Source organism: Chenopodium album, chromosome 15 (genome assembly GCF_948465745.1).
Source record: "Chenopodium album chromosome 15, dcCheAlbu1.1, whole genome shotgun sequence".
Taxonomy (NCBI): Eukaryota; Viridiplantae; Streptophyta; class Magnoliopsida; order Caryophyllales; family Amaranthaceae; genus Chenopodium; species Chenopodium album.
Window position 1 is genome coordinate 42,716,023 of NC_137848.1, and position 27,042 is coordinate 42,743,064.

At 35.6% G+C, this 27,042-nt stretch overlaps 2 protein-coding genes across 2 annotated transcripts; both read left to right on the top strand.

Annotated features, from left to right (window-relative positions):
- Positions 1 to 1,302: 1,302 nt before the first annotated feature.
- Positions 1,303 to 14,822, top strand: LOC145583171 (uncharacterized). The gene is made up of 15 exons (XM_081640343.1): positions 1,303 to 1,743; positions 2,464 to 2,598; positions 2,695 to 2,774; positions 2,919 to 3,002; positions 3,619 to 3,706; positions 3,846 to 4,078; positions 4,222 to 6,208; positions 6,721 to 7,031; positions 7,227 to 7,542; positions 7,627 to 7,782; positions 7,952 to 8,093; positions 8,240 to 8,316; positions 11,330 to 11,469; positions 13,107 to 13,215; positions 14,180 to 14,822. The coding sequence occupies exons 1-15, from the start codon at positions 1,567 to 1,569 to the stop codon at positions 14,372 to 14,374; spliced, it is 4,230 nt and encodes a 1,409-aa protein (XP_081496469.1). The 5' UTR covers positions 1,303 to 1,566; the 3' UTR covers positions 14,375 to 14,822.
- An 11,349-nt stretch (positions 14,823 to 26,171) lies between these two features.
- Positions 26,172 to 26,828, top strand: LOC145581216 (uncharacterized). Its single transcript, XM_081638265.1, has one exon. It carries the CDS (start codon positions 26,172 to 26,174, stop codon positions 26,826 to 26,828), a length of 657 nt encoding a protein of 218 aa, XP_081494391.1.
- The last annotated feature ends 214 nt before the right edge of the window (positions 26,829 to 27,042 follow it).

Genomic DNA, 27,042 nt, shown 5'->3' on the forward strand with positions numbered 1-27,042 from the left:
TGTTGCAAAAGACCACCAATTTTAAAAAAATTGTTGCAATAATAAATATACAGATCCAATAAATATCAAAATTGCAAAGAAACAATGACATTCACGATAATCATGCAAAATAATGTAATTATTATAACATATATAATGATCTAATAATAAAAACATATAGTTAATCAAATTAAAAAGGTTAACTGAATCATTAAATATCACTTTCATCTTTATTTACAAAATCATCAAACTTAGATTGACATAAATTGCTCTGTAAATCTCTTTCTTTAAATATGTCTCTCTCTAATATAAAAAGCGTGCTTAAGTTACCAATATGAGTAACAAAATGTATTACTAAAATGACATTGTTGTAATTCTTTAGTCTTTTTTATCCTTTTAACTCCTCCATATCTCAACAACAATGACAAATACGACCCAGTAGTGCATCAAACAGCAAACCCAACACCATCAACCCCAACACAACCATTTTGACGGCGGAACAAAGAAAATCCTAAGCAAAATATACAAATTTAAGGCATAATTAACTCCAAAGGAAAGATATTTATCATTTGCGTGTGAGTTTTCCATCCTCTATTGATATCGATCCTCAAGCTCTATTGTTGCGAAATTGAGAACTCCTCAACTTCCATTGTTGAGATCGAAGAGAGCGTGAAATTATCAGTAAATGGAATATTTTTTTATTTTTTATTTATGGTAAAGAGAAAAGGTCTATCAGATTAGAACATTTCACAAGTCAACCCGACTCGGGTTAGCGGGTTAGGCCCTTTGGGAGTGGGGAGAGAAAAGGAATTTTCACCCCAAATTGCCTTTACTGAATAAGCGTTCCTAAAACAGAATATGTTCCACTGTCACTTTCACATGTATTTGGTTTGCATCTAAAAAATGCTTATAACAAGACTTGAACTCAAGACCAACAAGTCTTAAGTTAAGAGTCTTACCATCATAACCATTTATTAATTGTGTTTTTTTTATCCATCAAAATTATAGTTAACTTAGATAAGTTAATTTGTGTCTTATTATACTATTTGTTTCCATTATGTAATGATTGAGTTTGATAACTAAAAAATGTTTATACCAAAACTTAAACTCAAAACCAACAAGTCTTACTATCTAAACAGTCGAATTTAATTAGCAAATTAAACAAGTACAAACTAGCAAGTCTGGGCATCGCCCGTGCCACACACTAGTTTAATCTTATTCCTGAAATTAGTCAAACTAGTATTATTACACATTTACACTCCCTGTAATAGGAAACACAAAAAAGAGAGAGAGAAGAGAAAAAAAAAAAAAAAAAAAAAAAACTCCCGTAATATGGAGTCTTCCAAAAATTACAAAATTGGCAAATTTTTTATTTGAAAAAATAACTCCTACTAAGCAGGAAGAAAAAGAGTGAGAAAACCAACCAAATTCTTCTCTTTCCCCCCTAAAAATTCTTCTTTCATCTCGACACAATCAAATCAATAATCCTAATTTTCACTTTTCTACATCTAATTTATCGTCAATCTATTTAATTCGACATCATATCATCTATGAACCCTAAAAAAAGTTGCAGAAATTCCCACAAAAATGGCGGTCACTGAAGCAGAATCATCATCATCTTCAACACCAGCATCAAATTTTGAATTTCAGCCTTCTAATGGCGCTCACTATCTCGCTAAATGCGTTCTTCCGAGCTCCGTTGTTCTTCAAGTTGTTCATGGCCATATTCGTTCTCCTTCTTCCAATGACATCGTTTTCGGCAAGGTCTTATTTAATTTAATCAAACTTTGATTTGATTGTAATTCTTAGTGAATTTTGGATTCTTTTTATTTTTGATTAATTTTTGAAATCGGTTTTGTTCAATTTTTATTGGGTTTAATTCAATATAGTGAATTGATTTCTGTGATTGTGTGTTACTAGGTTTCATAAGTTTTGTAACATATTTAGTGTTCTTTGTATCGATTACGAAAACTGTGTTATTGTCTGTTAAAAGTTCTTTGTATGGGTGATGAAAATGAGCTAGTGTTTAAAAATTTAGGGGGAAAAACTCCCCAGTTACTGCATCTACTCACTGGCATCATGAAAAACAATTACTTTTCATTTTGTTGAAAATTGAAATCTCTGCGATTGCATTGTTTGGGTTGCCCTTAATCGTATCTATTTTCATGATATTTACTTAAATGGCAATGAGGGGATTTTGATTTAGAGTTAGTTAACTTTCTCATTCGCTACTGATAATCATTGTGAAATGAGAGGTTGTGTTTTCTTTTTGTTCGGTTGTTTGTTTCTATACTACGCTCTTTTTGTCAATTTGTCTCAAATGTAGTGGTCATCTGCAGATATTTTGTCTTCTTGCCTATTCCGTATGTTCTATTTTGAGTTGTTTACAAGTCAGAGAAAGGTGTTATCATGTAGAATGAAGCAATTGTGTCTTATGCATTGGTATTCTATTCAGAATATGTCTAAATGGGTTGTGTCGTGCAGGAGACATCTATTGAGTTGGTAGAAATGAGTGAGGATGGCGTGGTGCAATCTATCTGCGAGCAATCAGTATTTGGTATAATAAAAGACATGGCTATTCTACCTAGGACTAAGAAACTTCGTACACATAACTCACAGGTTTTACATGATATAAGGAACCCTCATTTACTGCTCATAATGGCTACATCACTTTTCTTGCGGGGTAATTGAATGCATATTTTATTCCTTCTGCAGGTTATGGGGAAAGACATGTTGGTTATCATTTCCGATTCTGGAAAGCTCTCTTTCCTAACATTTTGTAATGAAATGCACAGGTTATACTCTCATCTAGAGCCTTCCTCTATGGGTTCTCCTCTGCTTTTTAATAGTAAAATTGGATGTGTTTATAGTTTCTCATTGTTGTGAACTAATTATGGTTTAGTTGGTGACTTATATTTGTGCTTCCGCTGACTGATTAGGTTCTTTCCAGTGACTCATGTTCAACTTTCAGTCCCTGGCAACTCAAGACACCAGATTGGTAGAATGCTTGCTGTTGATGCCTTGTAAGTATTTTCTTTGGAGTTATTGCAATGTAATTTTGCCACCTCTTCATATCCATATCTGGAGACTATATCCTGGCTATGCTTTGCCCTGATGCAAATGTAGGGTGCCTCATCAATAAATAGATTCTTGCTACACTCTTAACTGTTTAAATTAGCGTGATGGATTCAATGCTGGATCATCAGTCAATTAAAAGCAGAGGGCTTTTCTGGTTTCTATTTATCCATGAGTGCTGCACTAGAAGGATTATTTAGTAAATGCATCTCTACTCACCGGTATCACAAATGACACGAGAGTCCTAGTTTGAGACTTTGAGTGTTGGATGCCTAGATGTTTGATCTGGTTAATGTGACTAATACATTGGCACACTATAATCTTGTGTGCGTGTTGTGTTTATGACCATGTGTCAATTTCCTGGTTGTAATTTTAATTTTGTGTTCCATGAACTTGATATTGTGCTTAAATTTCTCTCCCTAATTGTTCTTCTTAATTCTAGTTCTCTTTCAATCTTTGTTCACATTCTCCCACCCTAATTCACTACCCTCTTCTTTCTACTGCTTTCCATCAATTTCTTGTTTTTGATTGTGTTTGTGTGTTTAATTGTGCTATTTGTTCCAGAGGGTTTTACATTGCCGTTAGTGCTTATGAAGAACGTGTGGCTCTTTTTTCTGTTTCACAATCAAGCGATGTTGATATGATTGACAAGGTATTAGAGTTATTTGAGTTTACTATATGCAAATGATCCTTGATCCTGGAATGTACTGCAAGTTTATTCTGTTTTATTCAAGTATATTCTGTTTGGGGTTTTTCTTATGAAGTTGAAATTTTCCTTTGCTTTGTTCTAGCGAATAACCTATCCCCCTGAACCTGAGGATGATTTGATTGACATAGAACTCCAGCAAACCGGCCAGTCTATCTTGGTTAATTCATTGCCTGTAGAGGAAATAAGTGTAGAGTCTGCTCCAACACCTCCAATATCATATATAAATGGAACTATTTGGAGCATGTGCTTTATTTCAAAGCATTCTGACCAATTGAGCAAGGAGAACAATCCTGTACTAGCAATTCTTGTCACCAGGTATGATGATAAAAAATTCCAGATAAGAAAACATTGCTGTTTTTTGTCTATGCTCATGGATCTTGTTATTTTGATTACTAGTTAGATGACTAAGGTCATTCTTTATATGTGCCTCAAGTTTAAAGAAAGATAATAATCTGCAGGAAGGAATCATCCTTGAATGAGCTGCTTCTTTTGGGTTGGGATGTCAGAGAGAATACAATCCATATTCTTTCTAGGTTTGTGGAAAGTGGACCCTTAGCTCGTACTATTGCTGAAGTTCATGGATCTCCGGGACTTGCATTTTTATTTAGGGTTGGTGATATCTTACTTTTGGATCTTAGTGATGCTTGTAATCCTTTTTGTGTGCAAAGAACAGACCTGAGTACTCCAATCAACCCGAGTGAGGAGAAGAGTTGTATGGAAGACCCTTTCAAGATGCAGGATGGTGACGATGAAGGCTTCATTGCTGCTCGTGCTTTGCTAGAGTTGCAGGATTATGGGATGGATTTTAATAAGGGTAATGATCCCATGAGCATCGATGTGGATGTGCACAGTGCTAAATCTGTACCTATGTTTGTAAGTTCATGGAGTTGGGAACCAGGAACAAATACGAAACCAAGGATGATATTTTCGGTGGATACAGGGGAATATTTTTTTATTGAAATCACTTTTGGCCCTGATGGTCCTGAGGTCTTGTTATCTCATTGTCTTTTTGTTGGTCTTCCCAGTATAGCATTATTATGGACCACCGGTGGCTATTTGGCAGCAATTGTGGAGATGGACGATGGCATGGTCCTAAAATTGGCAGATGTTGGTGAAATGAAAGATGAATATCTGGCTTATGTAGGTCCGATTCAAAATATTGCTCCCATCCTAGACATGTCAGTCATGGATTATCACGATGAAAAGCAGGATCAAATGTTTGCTTGCTGTGGAGTGGCTCCTGAAGGATCATTGAGGATAATCAGAAATGGTGCAAGTCTGGAAAGATTAGTAAGGACAGCTCCTATATATGAAGGAATAACTGCTATATGGACTGTTAAGATGAGAATAAAAGATTCAAATCACTCTTTTCTTGTGCTTTCTTTTGTTGAGGAAACCAGGGTGTTGTCAGTTGGTGTAAGCTTCACTGATGTAACAGAGTCAGTTGGTTTTCAGCCTGATGTCTGTACATTAGCATGTGGTCTTGTTGTTGATAATGTATTGGTTCAGATTGATCAAAATTATGTCAGACTTTGCTTGCCTACTTCAGTTGCTCATCCAGATGGTATTCCGATGTCTTCACCAACATGTACTTCCTGGTCTCCTGATAAAGTTGGTATAAGCTTAGGAGCTGTTGGACACAACATGATAATTGTTGCCACTGCAAATCCTTGTTTCCTTATAATTCTTGGTGTTAAATTGCTATCATTGTATGACTATGAAATATATGAGATGCAACATGTTAGACTTCAAAGTGAATTGTCTTGCATATCTATTCCACAAATGCACAGTATAGGAAGAGATTCTGGTCCTATCCCAGCTGGATTTGATATCGGTAATACATTTGTGATTGGTACACACAAGCCATCTGTGGAAATTCTATCTTATGTGCATGGTCAAGGAATACGAGTTCTTGCCGCTGGAATGATATCACTGACAAACACGACTGGTACCGCTATCAGTGGGTGTATTCCGCAGGATGTAAGGCTTGTGCTGGTTGATAGGCTGTATATTCTCTCTGGGTTAAGAAATGGAATGTTGTTACGCTTTGAGTGGCCTACAACATCCTGGGAATCTGATCTACCCTGTTATAGGACCACTTTGTGTTCAAAATCTGGTTTGTTAAAGGCATCAGCTCCAGCCGTTCTTGGTCCACAGCTTAGTGGTGTCAACTCCTATGAAAGGCCAAAGGATAATGATCCTGTTCATCTCCTATTAATTGCTATTCGTCGGATTGGTATTACCCCTGTTTTCCTTGTTCCTCTCAGCGAGTCATTAGATGCTGATGTTATTGCTCTCAGCGACAGGCCTTGGTTAGTCCAAGCTGCTAGGCACAGCCTTTCATACATTTCAATCTCGTTTGAACCTTCAACTTATGTGACTCCTGTATGCTCAGCTGAATGTCCAAAGGGACTTCTATTTGTAGCAGAGAACTGTCTACATCTGGTGAGTGTTGTTTCTGTAGTATATTGGATCAACGGGATTAGGGCTGTTATTGGATTTTTTTTCCCTTTATAGTCCATATGCTGGGTTAATTAAGTCAGGTAGCTAATTCATTCCTACATGGGGCCTTGTTAAAGAGTGTAGCTGTCAATGAATAAAGAGTTTGATAGGAACACTTGTGATAAGGACACAAGGATCCTCAAAATGAAAGCCAACTGTCATTTACCTCAAACAAATTAAAATCTCTCTGTTTATATCAGTGAAAATCCTTCTTCATTCAGTCTGGTGATTTGGCGGTTAAAGCTGATCTTATGACCTATGTCTAAAATATTCTTACTTAAAGATACGTGGACATTTGTTTCTTCTGACATTGCCCTGTTGTCTATTTAATTATAGGACCTCATACCTATATTGCTCCAACAACAACTTTTGTTTTTATAATAGTAGTATTTTTGTTATTAGACACATCTTTTGCTGGTGATAACTAATAATATAGAAACAACTTGATGTTGTAGGTAGAGATGGTGCATAGTAAGAGGCTTAATGTGCAGAAAATTCATCTGGGTGGAACTCCACGAAAGGTCTTGTATCATAGTGAGAGCAGGTTGCTGCTCGTTATGAGGACTGATTTGGATATCGATCCGTTTTCCTCTGATATTTGCTGTGTAGATCCCCTCAGTGGGTCTGTGGTCTCTGCTTTTAAGTTTGATGTGGGTGAAACTGGAAAATGCATGGAGTTTGTGCAGGTTGGGAATCAGCAGGTACTGTTGGTTGGAACCAGTTTATCTTCTGGGCCAGCTATAATGCCTAGTGGAGAGGCTGAAAGGTTAGTCGTATCTTGGATTCCCTTATCTTCTGACTTTTTTTTTTTTTGGGGTTCTTTAAGTTCAGCTTTAAAACTGCACTTGGATCTGGTTCGAGATAAAATTTCCCTTTTGCATTTCCGTTCTTATGACTTTCGAGTTAATAGTTTAATATGTCCTGTTTATGTGTGCATCCTAACTGGACATAACTTTGGCAGTACAAAGGGTCGATTAATTATGTTCCGCCTAGAGCACTCGCACAATTCGGATAGTGGGTCAATGACAATGCGTTTGAAATCGAGTTCATCTATGCAACATATTTCGCCAGTTTGTGAAGCTGCTGGATACACTGCTGAAAGGATGTCTAATAGCAGCCGTTGCAGTAGCCCAGATGATAATAGCTGTGATGAAGTGAAGCTTGAAGATTCTGAAGCTTGGCAACTAGAATTTCTTAGTGCAATTACTTGGCCTGGAGTGGTGCTTGCAATATGTCCTTACCTTGATGAGTACTTCTTAGCTTCTTCTGGCAACGCTGTAAATTGCTATCCTTCCTCTTATCCTGATGATTATTAGATGTACTTGACGATGTTGAGTATCCAATCTTCTTTTTATTTTCAGTTCTATGTATGTGGCTTTCAAAATGATAATCCCAAGAGACTTAAAAGGTATGCTGTTGAAAGAACGCGGTTTATGATAGTCTCATTGACAGCTTACTTCACAAGGATTGCTGTTGGTGATTGTCGTGATGGTGTGCTGTTTTATGATTATCATGAGGTAAATACTGCTGGCTTCTTCCAGTAAATTCTCCATTGTATGTTTGTGATTAGTGATAACCTTTTTTTTTTTTTTTTTTTTTTTTGGGTATGAAAATTGATTCTCAACATTATTTTGGTAACTGTTCTATGAATGTGCTAACACTTGTCTCCATGACCAAAAACACAAGACTGCAAAGAAACTGGAGCAGATCTATTGTGATCCTGGTCAGAGGTTAGTTGCTGATTGTCTCCTTACTGATACCAGCACTGCCTTTGTTTCGGATCGTAAGGGAAGCATTGCTGTTCTAACATCCTCAACTCATTTGGAAGGTTAGCTTTATTTTTTCATTATTGTAGGCAATAAGCTTAATTTTTTAAATCTAGCTAATCAGGTAGGGGTTTTTCTTCCTACAATGTATCTTGTTTTTGGAGATGACATGTTTAGGATCATTAACATCTTTCCTCTAATGCCCCAGACAATGCGAGTCCTGAATGCAACCTAACAGTGAGCTGTTCATATTATACAGGCGAGATTGCAATGAGCATCAAGAAGGTAAGTCAAAGGCTGTTTTTAGTATCTGTTCTCATTATTCCTTGCATTACTCCGGAGACTATACTTTTTACAGAAGTTTCACCTATAATTTTAAACATAGTTTAATCTGAAAAAGTGTGTAGTGTACTTATTTAATTTATGAAGTATCGTATTCTATTTTTTATTGAAGTTTTGGGCTGGTAGTTGAGGAGAAATTCCGACCGCAGTAAATTTATTTTTATATTTATATCCATTTAGATTGGCCTAAAAATTAAATTTCCTTTTTGTGATGCTTGGACTTGGCACTTGCCCCTGTCATATTGTGAAGTGCTGACACAAGGGAACCTTCATACTATGTGAACTGCTGACACAATGGTACCTGCATACTATGTAATTTTATATTTGTTTTGTGGAAACAAAGTTTTGATTACTTTTATGTAGAGATTATGAAAATTGATATTTGAAAATTACACATTGAGCCAAATCTAATGAGACCCCACATGATAATGTTTTTCCTAGAAATTAGTTGTAAAATATGGTCAATGCTTAGACTAGGAGATAAGACCAAGAAGATTCATATCAGAATCGATCAGGCCTTAATAAATTTAGGTCAGTCAGATTACCTTACTTCAGATACCTCAAGTACCTTAAAGGTGTATAACCTTATTTCAGATACCTATTCTTAAAGGTGTATAACCTTATCTGTAGAAGAAAAAACATTGCAGCGTGCTATCTTGGTCCTCAAGACATTAGGGCTGATTAGTACATTAGCTCTCATGGATACTAACCCTAGGGCAGCAAAACTGGGTCATCGTTTGGAGCTGAGCCACTCACATGAGGCTTTACTTTCATATAATTGTTTATTTTAAAATGTGTATTGAGCTTTATTGTAAATAAATAAAAAAAATCAAAACAATATTATTTTGATTTAATTATTTAATTCTTTTTTATATCTATACTTTTTAAATTTATCTTAGTATTTACTCTTATTATTTTATCCCATATTCCCATTAGTGTTTTATGAACTGTATTGATATCCTTTGCTAAAGTTTTCTCAAACCTTATATGTTTTTTTTACTCCAACGTTTTAACCACTCTTTTAAAACTTTCTTGAATTTTATTCTTGGTTCTCTTTAAAAACAACCTTAATATTTTCTTGGATGCTCTTTCTTTTTCTCACTTTACTCACCTGTTTACAAACTCTTTCAACTGATTATCTTGTTATGCCCTTTTCCTTTATATGGTACATTTCCTTATGACGATTCATGTTAGCCGACTGCAAATCATTTTGGATCATCATGGAAAATCTAAAACATATGTACTTGGAAGATGATTAACAAAAGAAACAAAAAAACCACTGTTTGTCCTGATTGTGGAAAATTTTGATGATGTGAAACCAAAGGATGGTATCAAAGAGCATAAAATGCTCACTCCTTCTCCGGTTATTCTCCTTGAATTAGTCTGGATTAACATTTTATTTAGACTGTTTTACAAGGTTAAAAAGTTAAGCCAAGTGCGGTAAGTACGCATGATTTCAACCTCCTAACCAGTCAGCATCCGGCCCAAGTCCTTCTCCCAACACTCTACTGCCTCCTCTAAGTCAAGAAGAGATGGGATTTTCATATCTCTATCAACAATTACTGACAAAAAAAGAAATCTGGAAGAAGATTTAGAAGAAAGCTATGTTTGAAAAGAAAAGTAAGAATAATCAAATGGGAGGCAGTGGGAAACACATGATCTACTATAATAGAGAAAGGGAGGGAGAAAAGAAAATGTAGAGAGAAAATAGTCAATACCTTTGGCAAGTTGATGAGATGGATTAAAGACTGAAAATTCTTCCGAATCTGTCAATCTCTCACAAGTTATTTTCTTTTATCCCTTTCCTAGGCAGCTTCCAAGATGTGCAAGAAGGGAAGCCTTGCACTTGGTTGAGGCATCCTGTGGTGTGTGCCTCTTGATCTGCGTTGTCTGAAGACTACTCAGATGCTCTTTTGTTGGCACCTCGCAGTGCCTTGTGCTTTAGTGTATCTCAGTTGAGCTTTTGTCGGGAAGCTCCTTGTAGTGAACCAACCTAGGGGATGGGCATACAGGTAGTCTAATATTGTTAGTACTTAGATGTCATCAAATTATTACAAGTATAAATAAGGGAGAATATGCAATGAACCAAGAGACGCCACCTGTGCACATGAGACAAAAGCTCAGTCTAGAATCATCCTAGGATTGAAACCATGTATGTAGATAGTGAGAGAGAAAAACTGAGTAGGCAGGTAATTGTTGTTTAAAGTCATTACCTTGGTGAATGGTTGCTTTTCACTTATATGGAGAGTGGTACCTAAAGCTACTAGTTTGTTAAAAGAAACTTAGTATATTAATGAAAGATTCAATCTTTCTCTCTATTTTCTGTCTTCTTTCTGTGAGCAAAATAAATCGGTCATGAATTCATAACAAAGGAGCAACACTGGCTCTATTCTCATTAGCTTATTTTTGCTGAACTTATCTTTGTTAAATTAAAACTTACATTTACTTATATTTAGTGGTAATGGAGCAAATAAATTTAACAAATTTAGTGGTGATGAAGGGAAACTAGTGTATGCAGCAATTCATTTTATGCAATTGGGCCACTATGACTCTTATGTTTGTCTCATCTTTAGAGATAATGGTTTGGCGTTATTTGAAAGATGGCATTTCCAGGTTTAAGGCTGCACATATGAATTGTTATTTTCATGTAATTACTATGTCTTTTCTTCTTTATAGATTGTTTCATGGAAACTATTTAGGCATTGAAAATTGCATATATTCTATCATGTTGTCACTATTGATATTGTGTGCTTCTTAGACGTTGCTGTGAAGTTTTCTTGAATGCTATGTGATTTTCATTGTCATTTTTAGTGCATGGCATTCTATCATGTTGTCACTATTGATACTGTGTTCCTCTTGGACATTGCTGTGATATTTTTCTCTAATGCTATGTGATTTTCATTTTGTCACTCTTAATACATGGCATTCTATCATATTGCTGTATGTGTTCGTGTAGGGGTCATTCTCTTATAAAATGCCTGCTGAAGATGGATTTAAAGGGTGTGATGGTGGTAATAGTGTTGTTGATTTGTTGCGCAATGGTATCATGGCCAGTACTCTACTCGGAAGCATTTTAATTTTCATCCCTATATCCAGGTACCTTTCTTTTGAATCTGGAACTATATTGTTTTCAAAACTATTTGATTAGTAGTGAACTTTACTGCCTCTTTGAAAATTTTATTATAGAGGAGACAAATGTAAAGTTTACCAAGCTATTATCCTCTAACCTTACGTAAATATCTCATTTACCATTTTAACAGATGAATTGTTTATTTATTTGTATCCAATTATTTACTCCCTTATCTTGAAAGTCTCTTCAGTGATCTTATCATTAAATTAGCTAATGATTCCCTCCCAGTTAAAATGACTGGCAGATTTATAAGTTGTAACAGGATATACTATATAGAGCATACACTTTGTAATGGACTGATTATCTAGCTTTGAAATTCAGATTTTATAATGCAAGTATAATAAAAATAGAAGTTTGAATATCGAATGAAAATTGCAAGGTTTACAAAAGATAGGTTAATAGCTTGAGGCTATCACTCTCTAACAATGGCTTGAGGCCATTACACTCTTAAAAATCTAAGTATTTTTTCAATCTAGATGGTAACTAGGGCCGTTCTAAACAATTACGAGGATCTGTGCAAATTTTATAATTGAGCCTTAAAAATCTTACTCCATACTAAAATAGCTTCGTTCATGAGTTTGCCCTGGTCTCTGGTATAGGAGGCCGAGCAAACTACTGCTAAAGGATGCTCAGAAGCGAAATGTTCCAAGTGGTCCTGGAACTTTAAATTATATATTGAGTATTAAAAAAAGACATGTGTTACAGTGTTACATATATTTCCTCTGTATTTTCAGATGGAACACAATAAAATAGGGTAAAAAAAATCAAATAAAATGAGATGGAAGAGCAATTTTGTTTTTGGTTTTGTTTTGTTTTGTTTTTTTTTTTTTTTTTTTAAAAGACAAAAATAGGAATTTAGCTAAAAGAAAATTTACGAATACGAAGGATATGGGAAGAGGAAGGTGCAGACAAGAGAAATGATATGAATTAGCGAAGCCAAAAAACGTAAGGTGAAAACATAAAAAGGAAGTAGCAAAGCATAATACTAAATCTTATAAATTAAAAAATAAATTGCAAAGCATGTATATTGGGATTTGATCCTGCTACTTGCGGTGGGGTTATCTTATCTTGCTAACAACCAACCATGGAGTCATTGCTAATAGTTTACGTATTATTTTTTGTGAACCTTCATATGTTGTGTTTTGTTTGTTTTCCAAAAACATGGGCCTTTTGAAATCGGGGGCCTTATTTCGTTGCACAACTTGCGTAGGGTATTAGCCAGCCCTGATGGTAGCTGCTTTTAAAGCGTCGAACCCTACAAAGTGATGTACTTCATTACATAGTAGCAAGGAAGGTATCCCTTATTGAAATCCCAATTTGAGACACTAAGCAGTCTCCGTGGAATTGAAGGGAAAAAGAAACCTGTTTTGTCTCAGCTGATTTCTTTTGTTTAATCCCTTGATTGTCTTCATTTTTTTGACAATTTAGCAAATTTATGTACCTGTTACTTATAAATAATGTTATTGAAGGTGTTCAAAGGCCGGTTTAGAGGAACAACTCCATGAAATTGTTGTACTTCTTTAGTTCTGTGGGTGTTCTTTGTAGTTCAATGAGTTAATCTGGTTTTGGTACGTCATTTATGCTCTCTTTGATTTTGCCACAGGGAGGAATATGAGCTTTTGAAGCCTGTACAAGCCAGACTTGCAGTTCATCCTCTTACTGCTCCTATACTTGGGAACAATCATAGCGAGTTTCGTAGTCGTGAGAACCAGGTATATCAGGATATTTCTTTTTCGTGTTTGATTTGGTCTATTAAAGGGTCTTCTCATCAACTTATTTTGACATCTTAATGTTTTAAGTTAAACTTTTATGGACTTTATTGAACTTGTGTATTAACTTGTGTGTAAATTTATAGTCTTAACTATAAACACACCCTAAGTTCATTCTCACGCGTTTAGCAATTATTTGTCATTTTAGTATCTAGGATTGAAACTTATCATACTCTTCTAAGATACTACTTTTAAAACAATTACCTGATGTAACCTTAATGCAAATCGGCAAATATAAATATATAATATGCAAATATAAACAGATGCACAGGGTAGTAGAATGGGAGGGTAAGATACCTCTAGAGTTAATTGTATCAAAGGGTATTTTTTTGTTCATTAGGAGCGCTCTTCAAATGAGCATAAAGTCCAATTGAGTAAAAAGTTATCAAGTGAAAAGAAACGATGGGTTTCATTAGAGAATTGTTATTTTCGTAATCCCCTTAAAGTTTGTATAAAGTATATATATGAAAAATGGATTTTATTACATATTTCATGCTCTTTTCATCACTAAATCACATTTAAAATTTTGGATTGTGTGAAAGAAGTTATGTTTAAATTACATATTATAACCACCATAGCCTTTAGGAAGTTTTCTGTTAGATGAATTGCAAGTTTCTAACATGAACGGCAGAGTCGTATAAATATAGATGGAATCACCAAGTTACCTTATAAGCTATACCGCAGACATTCCAGTCCAATTGTCCTGTCTTGACATCCCATTTTTGTAAGAGCACATCTACTTATATTAGTAAGAGAGAGGGTATTCTGGTGACTTTAATGGGGCCCACAGCCAACCCTCTTATCTATTTAGACATTTAAAACTTAGATAAGAGGTTTTTTTTTTTTTTTTTTTTTTTTGTTCTTTTCCAATTTGCTCTGTTGGTTACTTTTTTCCTCACTTGATCAGGGTGTGGTGCCTACAATGCTTGATGGAGACATGTTGGCTCAGTTTTTGGAGCTTACAAGCATCCAACAAGAAGCTGTGTTGGGATTACCTTGTGCAACTGCCGAAGTTTCATCAAGCTCCAGGTCTCCTCATTCACCTGTATCAGTTGACCAGGTGGTGCAACTCCTTGAACGAGTTCACAATGTACTTAACTGAATACTTGTTAATCTGCACTTATAAGGTCTCTGTCTGGAACATCAATTTGCTCAGTTGGTCCAGCTTCTGTGTATATGAAGCTGCATTGCATCCTATATTACTGAAGGATTGTACTGCTGAACAGCAGCAATGCTGTTAAAATTGTGGCACAAATTTTGCAAGTTGAAGCAAAATCTGAAATTATTCATCATCGTCCTGTGACTTCTTTCCGGAGCTGCAATAAGATGTTCATTGGCTCTCTGAATTGTGGTTCATCTGCAGAAAAGATAATGCATCTCCATTCTGAGCGGGTGATTCTTGGGCAGATTTTTTAAATATCTTTTTTTCAACTAGCTAGAGGATAGTATATGATGTATATCATGTGGGAATTCGTGTACAGAATATGTAAAATAAACTTATTCCTTATCTGATGAAATAGATGAATTTCTTGGCCTGGTAATCTTTATTGAATCTGATTAAGCTGCTGTGTTATTACTTATTAGGTTGTACTGATGTGAAATGACTTCTTCGAAAAGAGAAGAAGAAAAAAAGCCTCCAAAGCAAACTTGAAATAGTCGCACCATTTTAAATGAACCACTCTCCATCAAAAAACAGGAATGAGGTTGAGGAGGTAGTGGCATTGCTCCCTCGTATCCCTAAGGTGTAGGGATCAAATCTCATGGGACTCATTTGAGGGATTTCTCTTATCTTAAACTAGGAGAGGTGATTAGGCTTTTTACGTTTTTTGATCTACTCCATCCGGAGAGACCCTGATCGACCCTCACGATTTTTTTGGTCCGACACTTTGAGAGTGAGGGGAAAGGGTAAGGGATTCCCACCCTCAAAGTGTCACTAGTGGGGATAGAACCCCCAACCTCAAGGTTGGAAGGTGTCAATCTTACCACTAGACTAAGTTTAGCTTGGTTACTACAATGATATTATGCCTTAGCATTATGTATACAAAGAACCAAATACTCACTGCGTTGACTATTAGTCTATTGCCTTCTTAATTATTGATAATGCTAAGAACCAAATGCTCTATTGCGTTGACTATTAGTCTCTTGCCTGATTTGATTGTGCTAAGGAAATGGAATGACAAATGTTACTTTGATACTTGGTGTTAAAGCTCGTCCTTGACTTAAGTTTTGTATGATTTACCTGCAATCCCTCAGCATGCCGTCGTCAATGTTCGCCATGCGTCCCGCAACGATCTTCAGGTGCTACTGCTCCTCTACTGGTAAGTTGGTTTACTTGCTTAATTTATAGACTATCTCTCCTATTAATAATTGAACTCCTATGTTAAACTTGATGTTAAAGCTCGTCCTTGACTTAAGTTTTATATGATTTTGAAGTTGTAAGCTCAGATGCCAGTGTTACATACTTCGCTGTTTTTGCTTTTAATCACTTTGTGCTGCCTTTTTTAAGTTCCATGTTTAAGACTCATTTTGTATGCCACATTTCAACAATTTATCCCTGATAGTTAACTACGTGACTGCTAATAATTTTGTAGATTTGCTACACCTGATTTTTTATTTTGATTTAATAAGGTCGATTTTCTGTGCTCTTTTGCTATTATATTAGGTGTTAATTTGTTGGATTTTAGGAGTTTGTTCAATTGATAAACTAAGTGTTACTTGTTTTTGCTTTCAATTATCACAAACTATTGCGTCAGTTCAGCCTGGTCAAATTTTTCGTGGGGTTTTTGCTTTATACCGATGATGGCTCCCATCGGCGGCATTGTTATTGGCGGTGGTATCCTCGATTGCGAGAAACTCGTTGATTGTTGATTATATTTGTCCATGACTTATGTTTGAATTATAATTGCTTAAAATTCTCGGATATTTCGAAAAATGCCAAAAAATCGATTTGGGGCTTTCTTGTGTGATGTATAATTGTTGAAATTGATTGTCCTATGTGTTTGTTGAATTGTGAGCGTTTTGATAACAAATGCATGTATTTTAGTTGAGAAATGAGCATGTTATGTTATACCCATGAGCTAAGTACGGGACCTTTAATGGTGGTTCCGCCATTGTTGACCTTCAATGGTTGGAAGACGAAACTCAATGCCAAACCGACGAGAAATCAAAATCAAATATACTTCGTATTATTTTTTCGTTGTACTGCCACAACCCACAAGTTACTCCTTCGTATAATCTTTAGGATTTTTTGACAATTACCACCTACTATTATTGTCGTTTTAGTAATTACCACCTACAATTCTTTTTTTTTTTGTATGTTACCACCTACTATTTTTAAAAACATGAAAATTTCCCACTTGATTGCCTACATGACGTCATTATGGGCCCCACCGACGGATTTTTTCAATTTCATTCCTTTTTCTAATCTTGATCTTCGATTTTTTGAATTGCAAATCTAAATTATGCAAACAAACCACTAAATTAGGTACCTAATTTACAAAATTAGGATTAACTATAAGATGGTGTAATGGTGTTCATCATTTAGGGTTTTGAAATGAAATTAGGAGTTTGTTATTTAGTGATTAATTCATGAAATTGGGACTACTTTGCAACGATTAACGTAATATGTCTTCAATTAGTACCGAAATTGATATTATTGTTAAGAAATTATTACTAATTATTGATATGAAAAATTAGGGTTCATATGTATTTTAGGGATATTTTAAAATCAAACATTTTTCTAAATTTTGATTTACAAACCTAAATTGAGCAAATTTATTAGTTCTATACAGAGTTAATCAATGTAAATAATGCTTAATTTGAAAAATTATCTCAGTTTGAAAAATTTCCCAAATTTGGAATTAACCCTAAATGATTAGTGACTTAATTATGTTCATGTGAGCTTAAATTATGTTAAATCAACTACTAAATGCTTTTCCCTAATCTTATTTTATTTATATTGAAAAAAAAATCATTGAGCATGAGAATCGAGGAAAAAGAAGGCATGATGACGTCATGTATGAGGGCTTGGGAAATCTGGTGGGAAATTTTCATGTTTTTAAAAATAGTAGGTGGAAAAAAAAAATGAATTGTAGGTGGTAATTACTAAATGACAACAAAAGTAGGTGGTTATTTCCAAAAAATCCTAATCTTTATTTGTATCTAAAAGAAAAAAAATTAAAGACCACCTACTTTTTTAATTAATTTAGTTATAATGTAAACTAACATTTGTACATTTACTGAGTAAATACAATTATATAGGAAGATAATTATTGTATTTGTTTATTAAAAAATAAAGATTACTAAATATAAAATATGTATAATTTTATTCATTTAATTATCTGGATGATATCATGCATCTAAAGATTGGATGATATCATGTATTGTATCTATAATATAATCTATATGATGGATGATATATCCTCTATTTTTTTTTTAGCATCCTATATTGTTTTTATGATACGAGTATCTTTTTATGAGTTGGATGTTATCCTCTATTAGCTATATGATATCATTTATAATTGTGTCTATGCTATCATATACAGGCTGGATGTTATCCTCTATTGGCTATATGATATAATTTATAATTGTGTTTATGATATTATATATACACTGGATGATTCTATTGGCTATATGATGATATCCTCTAACAAACTGTACGTATCCTCTATCAAAGATAAATTGTACATATCCTCTATCAAATACTACAGATTCTATAACAAACAATGTATATCCTACAACAAAATATACGTATCCTCTATCAAATAACACATATCCTCCAATAAGTTGTACATATCCACTATCAAATAATATATATCCTATATTAAATAATGCATATCATATATACTTAACGCACGAATTGTTTGGTACGACTTGCCGCAACCAATATTTTTTTTTTTTTTGGGTTCTGTAGGAGTTTATAGGTACTACGCAGCGGAAATAAACATGAATCATATTCATACAGTACCTAATCCAAGGATCTAATGCATAACACATAAAGCACAAATAATTGTACCTTTGAAGCGTGATTCCACGTGCGATCGAGCAAGAACAAAGGGAGATAAAGAACCCCAAGCGTGATTCCTCTACTTGGTCCACGGGCACAGATTAAGACCTCCACTAATGCTAGTTAGTCGTGACTGAACGCTTCAATCAACCTTCAACGGAGAGGAGAGACATACTAACCAAGAACCACCACGATAACCACCACATGCGCCACCAAGGGGTGGCCGGCCGTACGGACGTGAGGGGAGGATGAGGGCCGTGAGTTGGAGAGAAGGTTAGGGTTTTGGGATTGGTTGCATTGATGTCAAAATTCACAGTGTGTGAATTATGACTCCTTCTTACAAACCCTAGGCATGGATCTTATTTATAGATCTCATCTCTAAATAAGAGCCCATGTCAAAAGCCCAAAACCTAATTCCAATCCAACTATGCTAGCCCAATCCAATTCATGATTAGTTAATTGCTCATGAGGCCCATTAATGGGCCTCTTACTTGCTTAACCCAATACCCTTGTGTGTGACCAATATAGGATCCATTCTAAAGGGCTTTGGACCATTTGACTAGCCCAAAGATCATCTCTCATAGTCTAGCAACAGAGGATGACGCCCCAATAGAATGAACTTATTATCTCCATAATAGTGATCCTTGATATATCTAGTAATTGCACTTATCGAAGACATAATTCCTTCATTTTTTACATTATAACCCTCTAATTTTCCGTTTTCTACGTTGTGCCCCCTCTTTTTGAGAAATCTACACTGTAACCTTAAAATACATTTAGCTTCTATACGGTAACCTTGCCGTTAACAAATTCCGTTAGTTATATTTTTTTATCGATTTGCGTGTTAGAAATGGTTCCGTTAAAGGTTTTGGGGGTATTTTGGTCCTAAAGGGTCCAAATTGAGCTCAGATTTCACAAAAAATGACGCAAATGTCTTATTTTGCATATTAAATACGTAAACGCGCAAATCGAGACATTTTTTAATATGCAAAACGAGGCATTTGTGTTATTATTTTGCTAAATCTGAGCTCAATTTGGACCTTTAAGGCCAAAATACCCCCAAAACCTTTAACAGAACCATTTTCAACACGCAAATTGATAAAAAAATATTATAAAATGGTGAGTAGGCCCCACTAACGAAATTTGTTAACGGCAAGGTTAGCGTATAGAAACTAAATGTATTTTAAGGTTACAGTGTAGATTTCTCAAAAAGGGAGGGCACATCGTAGAAAACAGAAAATTAGAGGGTTATAATGTAGAAAAACCCTTTTTTTTTTTGAGAAACCCAATACTTTCTCTTTAATTATATGTGCATGCTCATTTTTTTCAAGCTTGTGCTACTTTCAAATCAAGTCCATAAAAGACTCTCTATTTACAATAGTTCTTGAAATCATCTAAATCCTACGTTCGGGAGTGAAGTTATCGTTCATATTGATACGAGTACTGTAATTGGATGGTAGTATTGCTTGATTAACAGGAAATACACATGGTGAGATCATTGATCAAGAATCCAAATGAGAAAATTATTAAAAAATATTCATAGACATAATCACGTAAATATATATATAGAAGATTTACATAATTTGTTAATGCATATATAGTTTTACGTAATTTGTTAATGTACGAATAATTTAAATATAATTTATTTATGTTGATTGAACACACTAATAAAAAAAATAGATTGTCATTTTTCGACAATGAATCCGCTTATTTTATCAAGATATTTATTACATTTTTAGTTTACTAAAATAATTAAATTAGAAAAGTTTAGTAATAATAATAATAAATAAATAAATAATAATTTTAGTAGGATAGACTTTTCTTTAGCTAGATTGTATCTTGGCTTCCCATTAATTTTCTATAGATTGTATAACTTTATCTGTTTTTGAGATATAATAATAATAATAATAATAATAATAATAATAAATAAATAAATAAATAAATAAATAAATTATAATAATAGTAATGAAATTATCTGTTTTTGAGATATAATAATAATAATAATAATAATAATAATAATAATTAATAAATAAATAAATTATAATAATAGTAATGAAATTATCTGTTTTTGAGATATAATAATAATAATAATAATAATTATAAAAATAAATAAATAAATTATAATAATAGTAATGACATTATTTGTTTTTGAGATATAATAATAATAATAATAATAATAATAATAATAATAATAATAATAATAATAATAATAATAATAATAATAATAATAATAATAAGGAAAAATTAATATAAATATACAAACTTTACTTGGTTTTCTTTAAACTAGACAAACTTTTAATTATTCATCACTATTATAAACTTTATTGTATATTTTCTTTAAACAAGAAAATTTATCTTTAACCTGCTAAGAAAAACTCAACAGGTAACTTTTAACTTATAAGACTAATTTGGCTCATAAAATTGATGATGTTGTTGGGTTTCGATGAGTCCAGCTCACCGCGGAAATAAAACCTGAGCCCAAGAACAAACTCATAATTAATATAACAAAATTAATAAATAACAAGAATAGAGAAAAGACTAAATTACCCATGTAGCGTGCTTCGCTCGATCGGATGAAGCTCTTACTTGAGAAAGCCGAGCCTCATAAAGAGCGAGGATCTCCGACGAAGTCCACCCACAACGCGACCCGATCGGTCTACTACTTGGAGGTTAGCCAAGTCCGACCAGAAAGACTACCCGAGTAATGAATGAGCTTATAGGTTTTCTCTCAAGTGGAAATGTCTAATTGAGATCTTACTCAAGTGAGTTTTCCCAATTCCCAAGTGGGATTTATAGGGAAACTCAATGAGAACTCCACTCTCCCATCAATGTGGGAGAGTTGGTAAAATCAATTTTCTCCTTTTATTTATTAATCATAAACAAAAGAAAATAGCTAACAACTAATTAATCAATAAGTGGCATTCTAAGAGAAGGGGTTAGGTAAGGACCACAAGGGAGGGGGGGGGACCAAAACTTGATCCCCAAGGCTTCCCAAGAACCGGCTCCCTAGTGCCATGTGCCCTAACGAGTTGCCGCCACGTGGCAGGCCGAGCCTAGGCACCCAAGCAGCCCAGCTGACGCTTGGAGTGCGGTTAGCCTGCTGCTATGTGCGGCTGCCCGTAGCACCATGCGCGCTACGCTGCTGCTATGTGCGGCTGGTCGTAGCGCCATGCGTGTTGGGCTGCTAGCATGCTGCGGCTGCCACGCACATGCTAGCATGGCTTGCTAGCCATGTGCTGGCAGCCCTGCAGCTAGCCATGGTGCGCTAGCATGCCGCAGCACCTAGCCAGCCATGCTAGGCTCGGCTTGGCGCGCATGCTAGCCACCTTGCTATACCAAATGCCCCTAGCACTCGGTTTGCTCGGGGCATTCCGATGCTAGGGGTATTTCGGTAAATTGTTGATTAATTAGTGATTTTACCGTCTCGTCTTTAATTAATTCGAATCGACTTGCGACGCTCGGTTTCGACGCTCCTAGCTCGATTTCCGACGTGTAAATATTTATTACTCGAGCGACTCATTAATTCCTTCCGAATTAATTCGTCGTGTCAGATTGTTAGTTGCTTGGGTGTAACCCGAAGGGTTCAGTCAAGATTAAGCTGTAATACTAATTATGCATTAATATTACTGATCGGAAGCAGCCTCCATCTAGGCATTCCGATTACTTGAACTTACTGAATAAATAGCTTTTCAGTAGCTCCGAACCCTCTATCGAAATAATACACTTGTTCGAAGTACACCATTCCTATCAGATGTGGCATTAACACCTTTCCTTCTAACTTCAACTAACAAAGTTAGAGACTATTTTTCTTCATAAAAAAAGCCACGACATCTACTGCCTCCCTTTATCTCCATGAACATGATCTCCTAAGTTTCCACTGATGGTAGTACACTTGCAAGTGGATGTGGAAGTGGAAGTGGAAGAGGTCAAGAAGAAGCAACCGCTCATAAGATCAAGGTCAATCAAGTGAGGCTTCAACCGTGCATCAAACTCCATATCATTGACTATAACTTTGTGGACATTAGTATATTATGAGCGTTCCATTATTTTATAAGCAAACCTTTTGGTGGTCAATGATGTAATTTACTATTTTTGACTTTATTCTAGCCTATTTGAACAATATGATGTTAATTAATCAAGGAATATTATTGATAACATGTCATTTGGTATCAATTTAAAGTGCATTTTGTGGTTTTGAAAAAGTTTCTGCGTACTTAGTTTGGTTAAGCCTTCTCTCGTTGATAGCTATTATGAGCAAGTGAAAAAAAATCTTGATTAACATTCTTGTAAATTAATAACAAAAAATGAAGGTGGAGAAATGGTATTTATGGAGCAGCAAAGAACATTATATCCCTGAGCCTATTTTCCCTCTAGGTTTTCCTTGAGAGGGTTTCTTCTAATCTCCCTGGCTAGGGTTTCCTATTTTTCAAGGTTTCTTCTCGATTTTAGATTGAGTTTTCATATTTTCGTAGTGCTTGTTGCATTGCTGCTCTTTATTTTTCGTTATGGAATTCACAAACCAATCCCTCTCGATAGAAGAGAAGGAGGGGGGTGAAGATAGTAATAAAGATCATGATAATAAGGTTGATTCGAATGAAGCAATTGATTGGGACGAGACTGGAGAGAATGATGATGATGATGATCGTATAGAACTTGCCCCAGTTGGGAAGATTTGGACTGAACGTAACATTAATGTTAATGCCTTTATTTCAACAATCAAAGGAGTGTGGCAACCTAAGCATGGTGTTGATATTACGAGCATTGGGAAAAACGTGTTCATGTTCCAATTCTATCATTGGCGAGACAAAAATCGTGTTCTTGAGGAGCAACCGTGATAAAAAACATGCTTTGATCCTTGGCGAAACAATAGAATCGGTAAAACCTTCTGATATTGAACTTTTCTTTTTGCCAATGTGGATTAGGGAATACAACCTCCCTCTTAAGGGAAGATTAAATATTAGCAATGTTGAAAAAATTGGAAATAAATTAGGGGTTTTTGTAAAGATGGATAGTGATGCTAGGGTGGGTATTGATAAATCTATAAGAATTCGAGTTCTAGTTGATGTTCGAAAACCTTTGGCTAAACAAGTTAAATTAAAGTTAAGGGGTGGAATTAAGGAATTCTTTGATATGAAGTATGAGAAACCTCCACTTTTTTGCTTCTATTGTGGGCTTATGGGTCATGGTACAAAGATTTGTGATGAGTACAGGGATGAGGATAATCCGGTCACTACATATGGTGCTTGGATGGAAGCATCCCCATGGAAATATAGCATGGGGTTTAAGAATGAAGGGGCTGATCATGGCAGTACGAAGTGTGCTCGTCCTCTTTTTATCACTAAACCAAAGAAACATGTTTCTGATCCCGAAGAGGCATCTCGTGTGAATGAGTTGTTGGATAAATTTGGTGAAGTGGAGTTGCATAAAGAACCTGTGAAGGAGAAGAATGTTGATAGTGCAGAAAATGAGAAGATTGGAGGGAGTGATGTTTTCTTTTTTAGTAGTACTTGCTACTTCGGAGAAAAATAAAAATGAAGGTCTAGGTGGGAGTAGTGCAATAAAGGGAGATAGTGGGGCTGTGAAAGGGTGGAAAAGAGATCCTAGGGACTGATCATAGTATGAATGCTGAAATGATTCTCATAGGAAGGAAAAGGAAGGATTGTGAAGTAGAAGAGAGGGATAAAGAGAGATGGAGTCGAGTGAGAAGGCTGCTAGGAATAAGAAGTAGAGCTGTCAATTCGGGTAAACGGGTCGGGTAAGAGTAGGTCGGGTCAACTCGGGTCGGGTTAATTCGGGTTAATGCCGTAACCTATGCGGGTCAGGTTCGGGTTGGGTCATGCTTGAGTCAGGTCACGTTGGGCCATACATCTTATCGGGTTTGGGTCGGGTTTAGGTCGGGTTAATAACAAGTCGGGTTACATTCGGGTCAGGTGAACAATAGGTTGGGTTTAATTCGGGTTTTCACGGGTTAGGGTAATTCTCGGGTTTGATTCAAGTTCGGTTCAAGTCAATAATTTGCGGGTTAGAATCAGGTCGGGTCATTCTTGGGTTTGAGTCGGGTTCAGTTCAAGTCAATAATTTTCGGGTTATAATCAGGTCGGGTCATTCTCGAGTTCAAGTCGAGTTCGGTTCAAGTCAATAATTTGCGAGTTATAATCAGGTTGGGTCATTTCCAAGTAGGATTATTCTCGGGTTCAAGTCGGGTTATGTTCAAGCCAATAATTTGCGGGTTACAATCAGGTCGGGTCATATTTGGGTTCAACTAATTATAAATAGATAATTATCATTTTTATCAAGCTAATTATTTCCTTTGACTATAATATATATGGCAACATACTAGGGAACTATAGCTTATAATTTAGGAAGATAATTATCTCCTTTGACCATACAACAAACATATACGGAGTACTATATTTAACTCTTAAATTTGGGGATGATGCTCCTTTCTTTTGCTGGCCTGGACTGACTTGGTCTCCTTATACAAAATGCTTTGATCAACAATAATAAGGTGGTCTAAATTGAATTTAAGGTGATTTGAAATCGGGTCAAGAACAATTTGGGTTGAATTTAGGTCGGGTCAATAACAAGTCGTGTTGATTTCGGGTCGGTTTGTAACAAATCGGGTTGAATTTTTGGGTCGAGTTAGTAATAGGTCGGGTAAAATTCGGGTCGGGTCAATAACAAGCCAGGTTGAATTTGGGTAGGGTCAATAACAAGTCGGGTTGATTTCGGGTTGGGTTTGTAACAGGACGGGTTGAATTTCGAGTCGGGTTAGTAACAGGTCGGGTTAGTAACAAGTTGGGTTAAATTCGGATTTTGACGGGTTAAAACGGGTTTGGGTCAATTTCAGTTCAAGTCGAGTTCGGTTCAGGTCAATAATTTACGGGTTATATTCAGGCCAGGTCATCTCGAGGTCGGTTCATGTTCGGGTTCGAGTCTCACATACTCGAGTCAACTCGGGTCTAGGGTTGTTTTCAGGTCGGGTCAGGTCGGGTTTGGGTCCCCATTTTTTCGGGTTCAGATGAGTCGATTAATAATCGGGTTCGGGTCGGTATTTTGGATCGGGTCAGCTTTTGACAGCTCTAGTAAGAAAAGGATGTTGTCAAGTAATGTTGATAGTGTGGCCAGCCCCACCAATTGGGATCTTGGTGAGAAATGAGTTACATCCTAGCTTGAAATTGTAGGGGTTTGGGGAGTATCGCTGCAATAAACGCTTTAAAACGCATAGTGTTTCTTGAAAATCCCCAATTAATTTTTCTTTCGGAGACGAGATTAAAAGCGTTTGAGATGGAAAAAATAAAACAAAAAATAAAGTTCTCTTGTGGACATACTGTTGAGTTTGAAGGTGAAGGGAGAAGAAGGAAAGGAGGCTTGGCTCTTTTGTGGAATAACAATATTGATGTTTCGATGCAATCATGATCTTTGAACCATATTGATGCTATGGTGCGCTCTGTAAATCATGAGGAGTGGCGTTTTTTGGGTCTCTATGGTTTCCTAGAAGAAGAAAATAAGTTCAAGACTAGCCAACTTTTTAAAACTCTTATGGCGATCTGAATTTAATGTTGCACTCGCACGAGAAGATAGGAGGGAGGGATTTTAACTTTGATGAGGCTGAAATCCTTCGAAATGCAGTATACTATTGCCATCTAGAATATTTGGGTTTCATTGGACACAACTTCACATGGATAAACAATAGGAGAGGTGTGGAATATATTCAGGAACTACTTGACAAGTTTCTCGCCAATAGTGCTTGGAAGGATCTCTTCCAGGGATCTTTTGTTACTCATCTTACAAAGAGGAGGTCGGATCATTTGCCTATGCTATTTTGAATTAAAGAAGCTGTCCCGAGCCAAAAAAAAAAAAGAAAAAAAGAAAGCTTTACAGGTTTGAAGAGATGTGGCTCCGTGACCAAAATTGTGCCAATATAGTGTCGGATGCGTGGGGTTGTGAAGGTGATTTATGTTCTAAAATTTCTTTTACTTCACTAAAACTTAGTGCGTGGAGTAGAGAGAAATTTGGTGATTTCATTAAGGAGCTTGGTGCCTGTAAGGCTCAAATGAAGTTCTTGATGGGTGAAGCTCAAACTGATGATGTGATATCACAAATGAAGGCCCTTGATGATTGTATGGATGAGCTTGAGAGACGAGAAGAGATGTATTGGAAGCAACGGAGTAGACAAGAGTGGCTTAAAAATGGGGACAAAAACACATCTTTCTTCCATAATAAAGCCAAACAAAGAGCAGCGAGAAATCATATTTCTCAAATCAAAGATGAGGCTGGAAACTCCTATCTCGAAGAAGAGCAAATTTCGGAGATTTTTGTGAATTATTTTCAAGACTTGTTTGCTACGAGTTGCTATATTGAAGCGGAACCAGTGATAGACTTGGTGGAACCAACCATAAGTGACAGACATTTCACAGGCTTGAACGCCCCTTATAATGCTGAAGAAGTTCGTAAAGCTCTTTTCCAAATGCACCCTACAAAGGGCCCCGGGCCTGACGGTATATCTGCAATATTTTTTCCAAAAATTTTAGGATGTAGTAGGGAATGATGTAGTTGGGAAAGTCTTAGATATTTTAAATAATATAGGGATATAGGGGCTATTAATCGGACTCATATAGTTTTAATTCCTAAGAAAAAAGAGTGTGAGTCTCCTGTCGATTATAAACCTATTAGTCTTTGTAATGTCTTGTATAAAATTGTGACAAAAGTCCTAGCAAACAGGTTGAAGCTTGTGCTTCCTTCTATAATTCATGAGTCACAAA

Coding starts and splice junctions, on each gene's coding strand:
- LOC145581216 (XM_081638265.1), top strand. CDS start 26,172: ATGTGGCTCCGTGACCAAAATTGTGCCAATATAGTGTCGGATGCGTGG.
- LOC145583171 (XM_081640343.1), top strand. CDS start 1,567: ATGGCGGTCACTGAAGCAGAATCATCATCATCTTCAACACCAGCATCA. Junction 4,079..4,221: donor CTAGCAATTCTTGTCACCAG/GTATGATGATAA, acceptor AATAATCTGCAG/GAAGGAATCATCCTTGAATG. Junction 7,783..7,951: donor TGTTTTATGATTATCATGAG/GTAAATACTGCT, acceptor CAAAAACACAAG/ACTGCAAAGAAACTGGAGCA.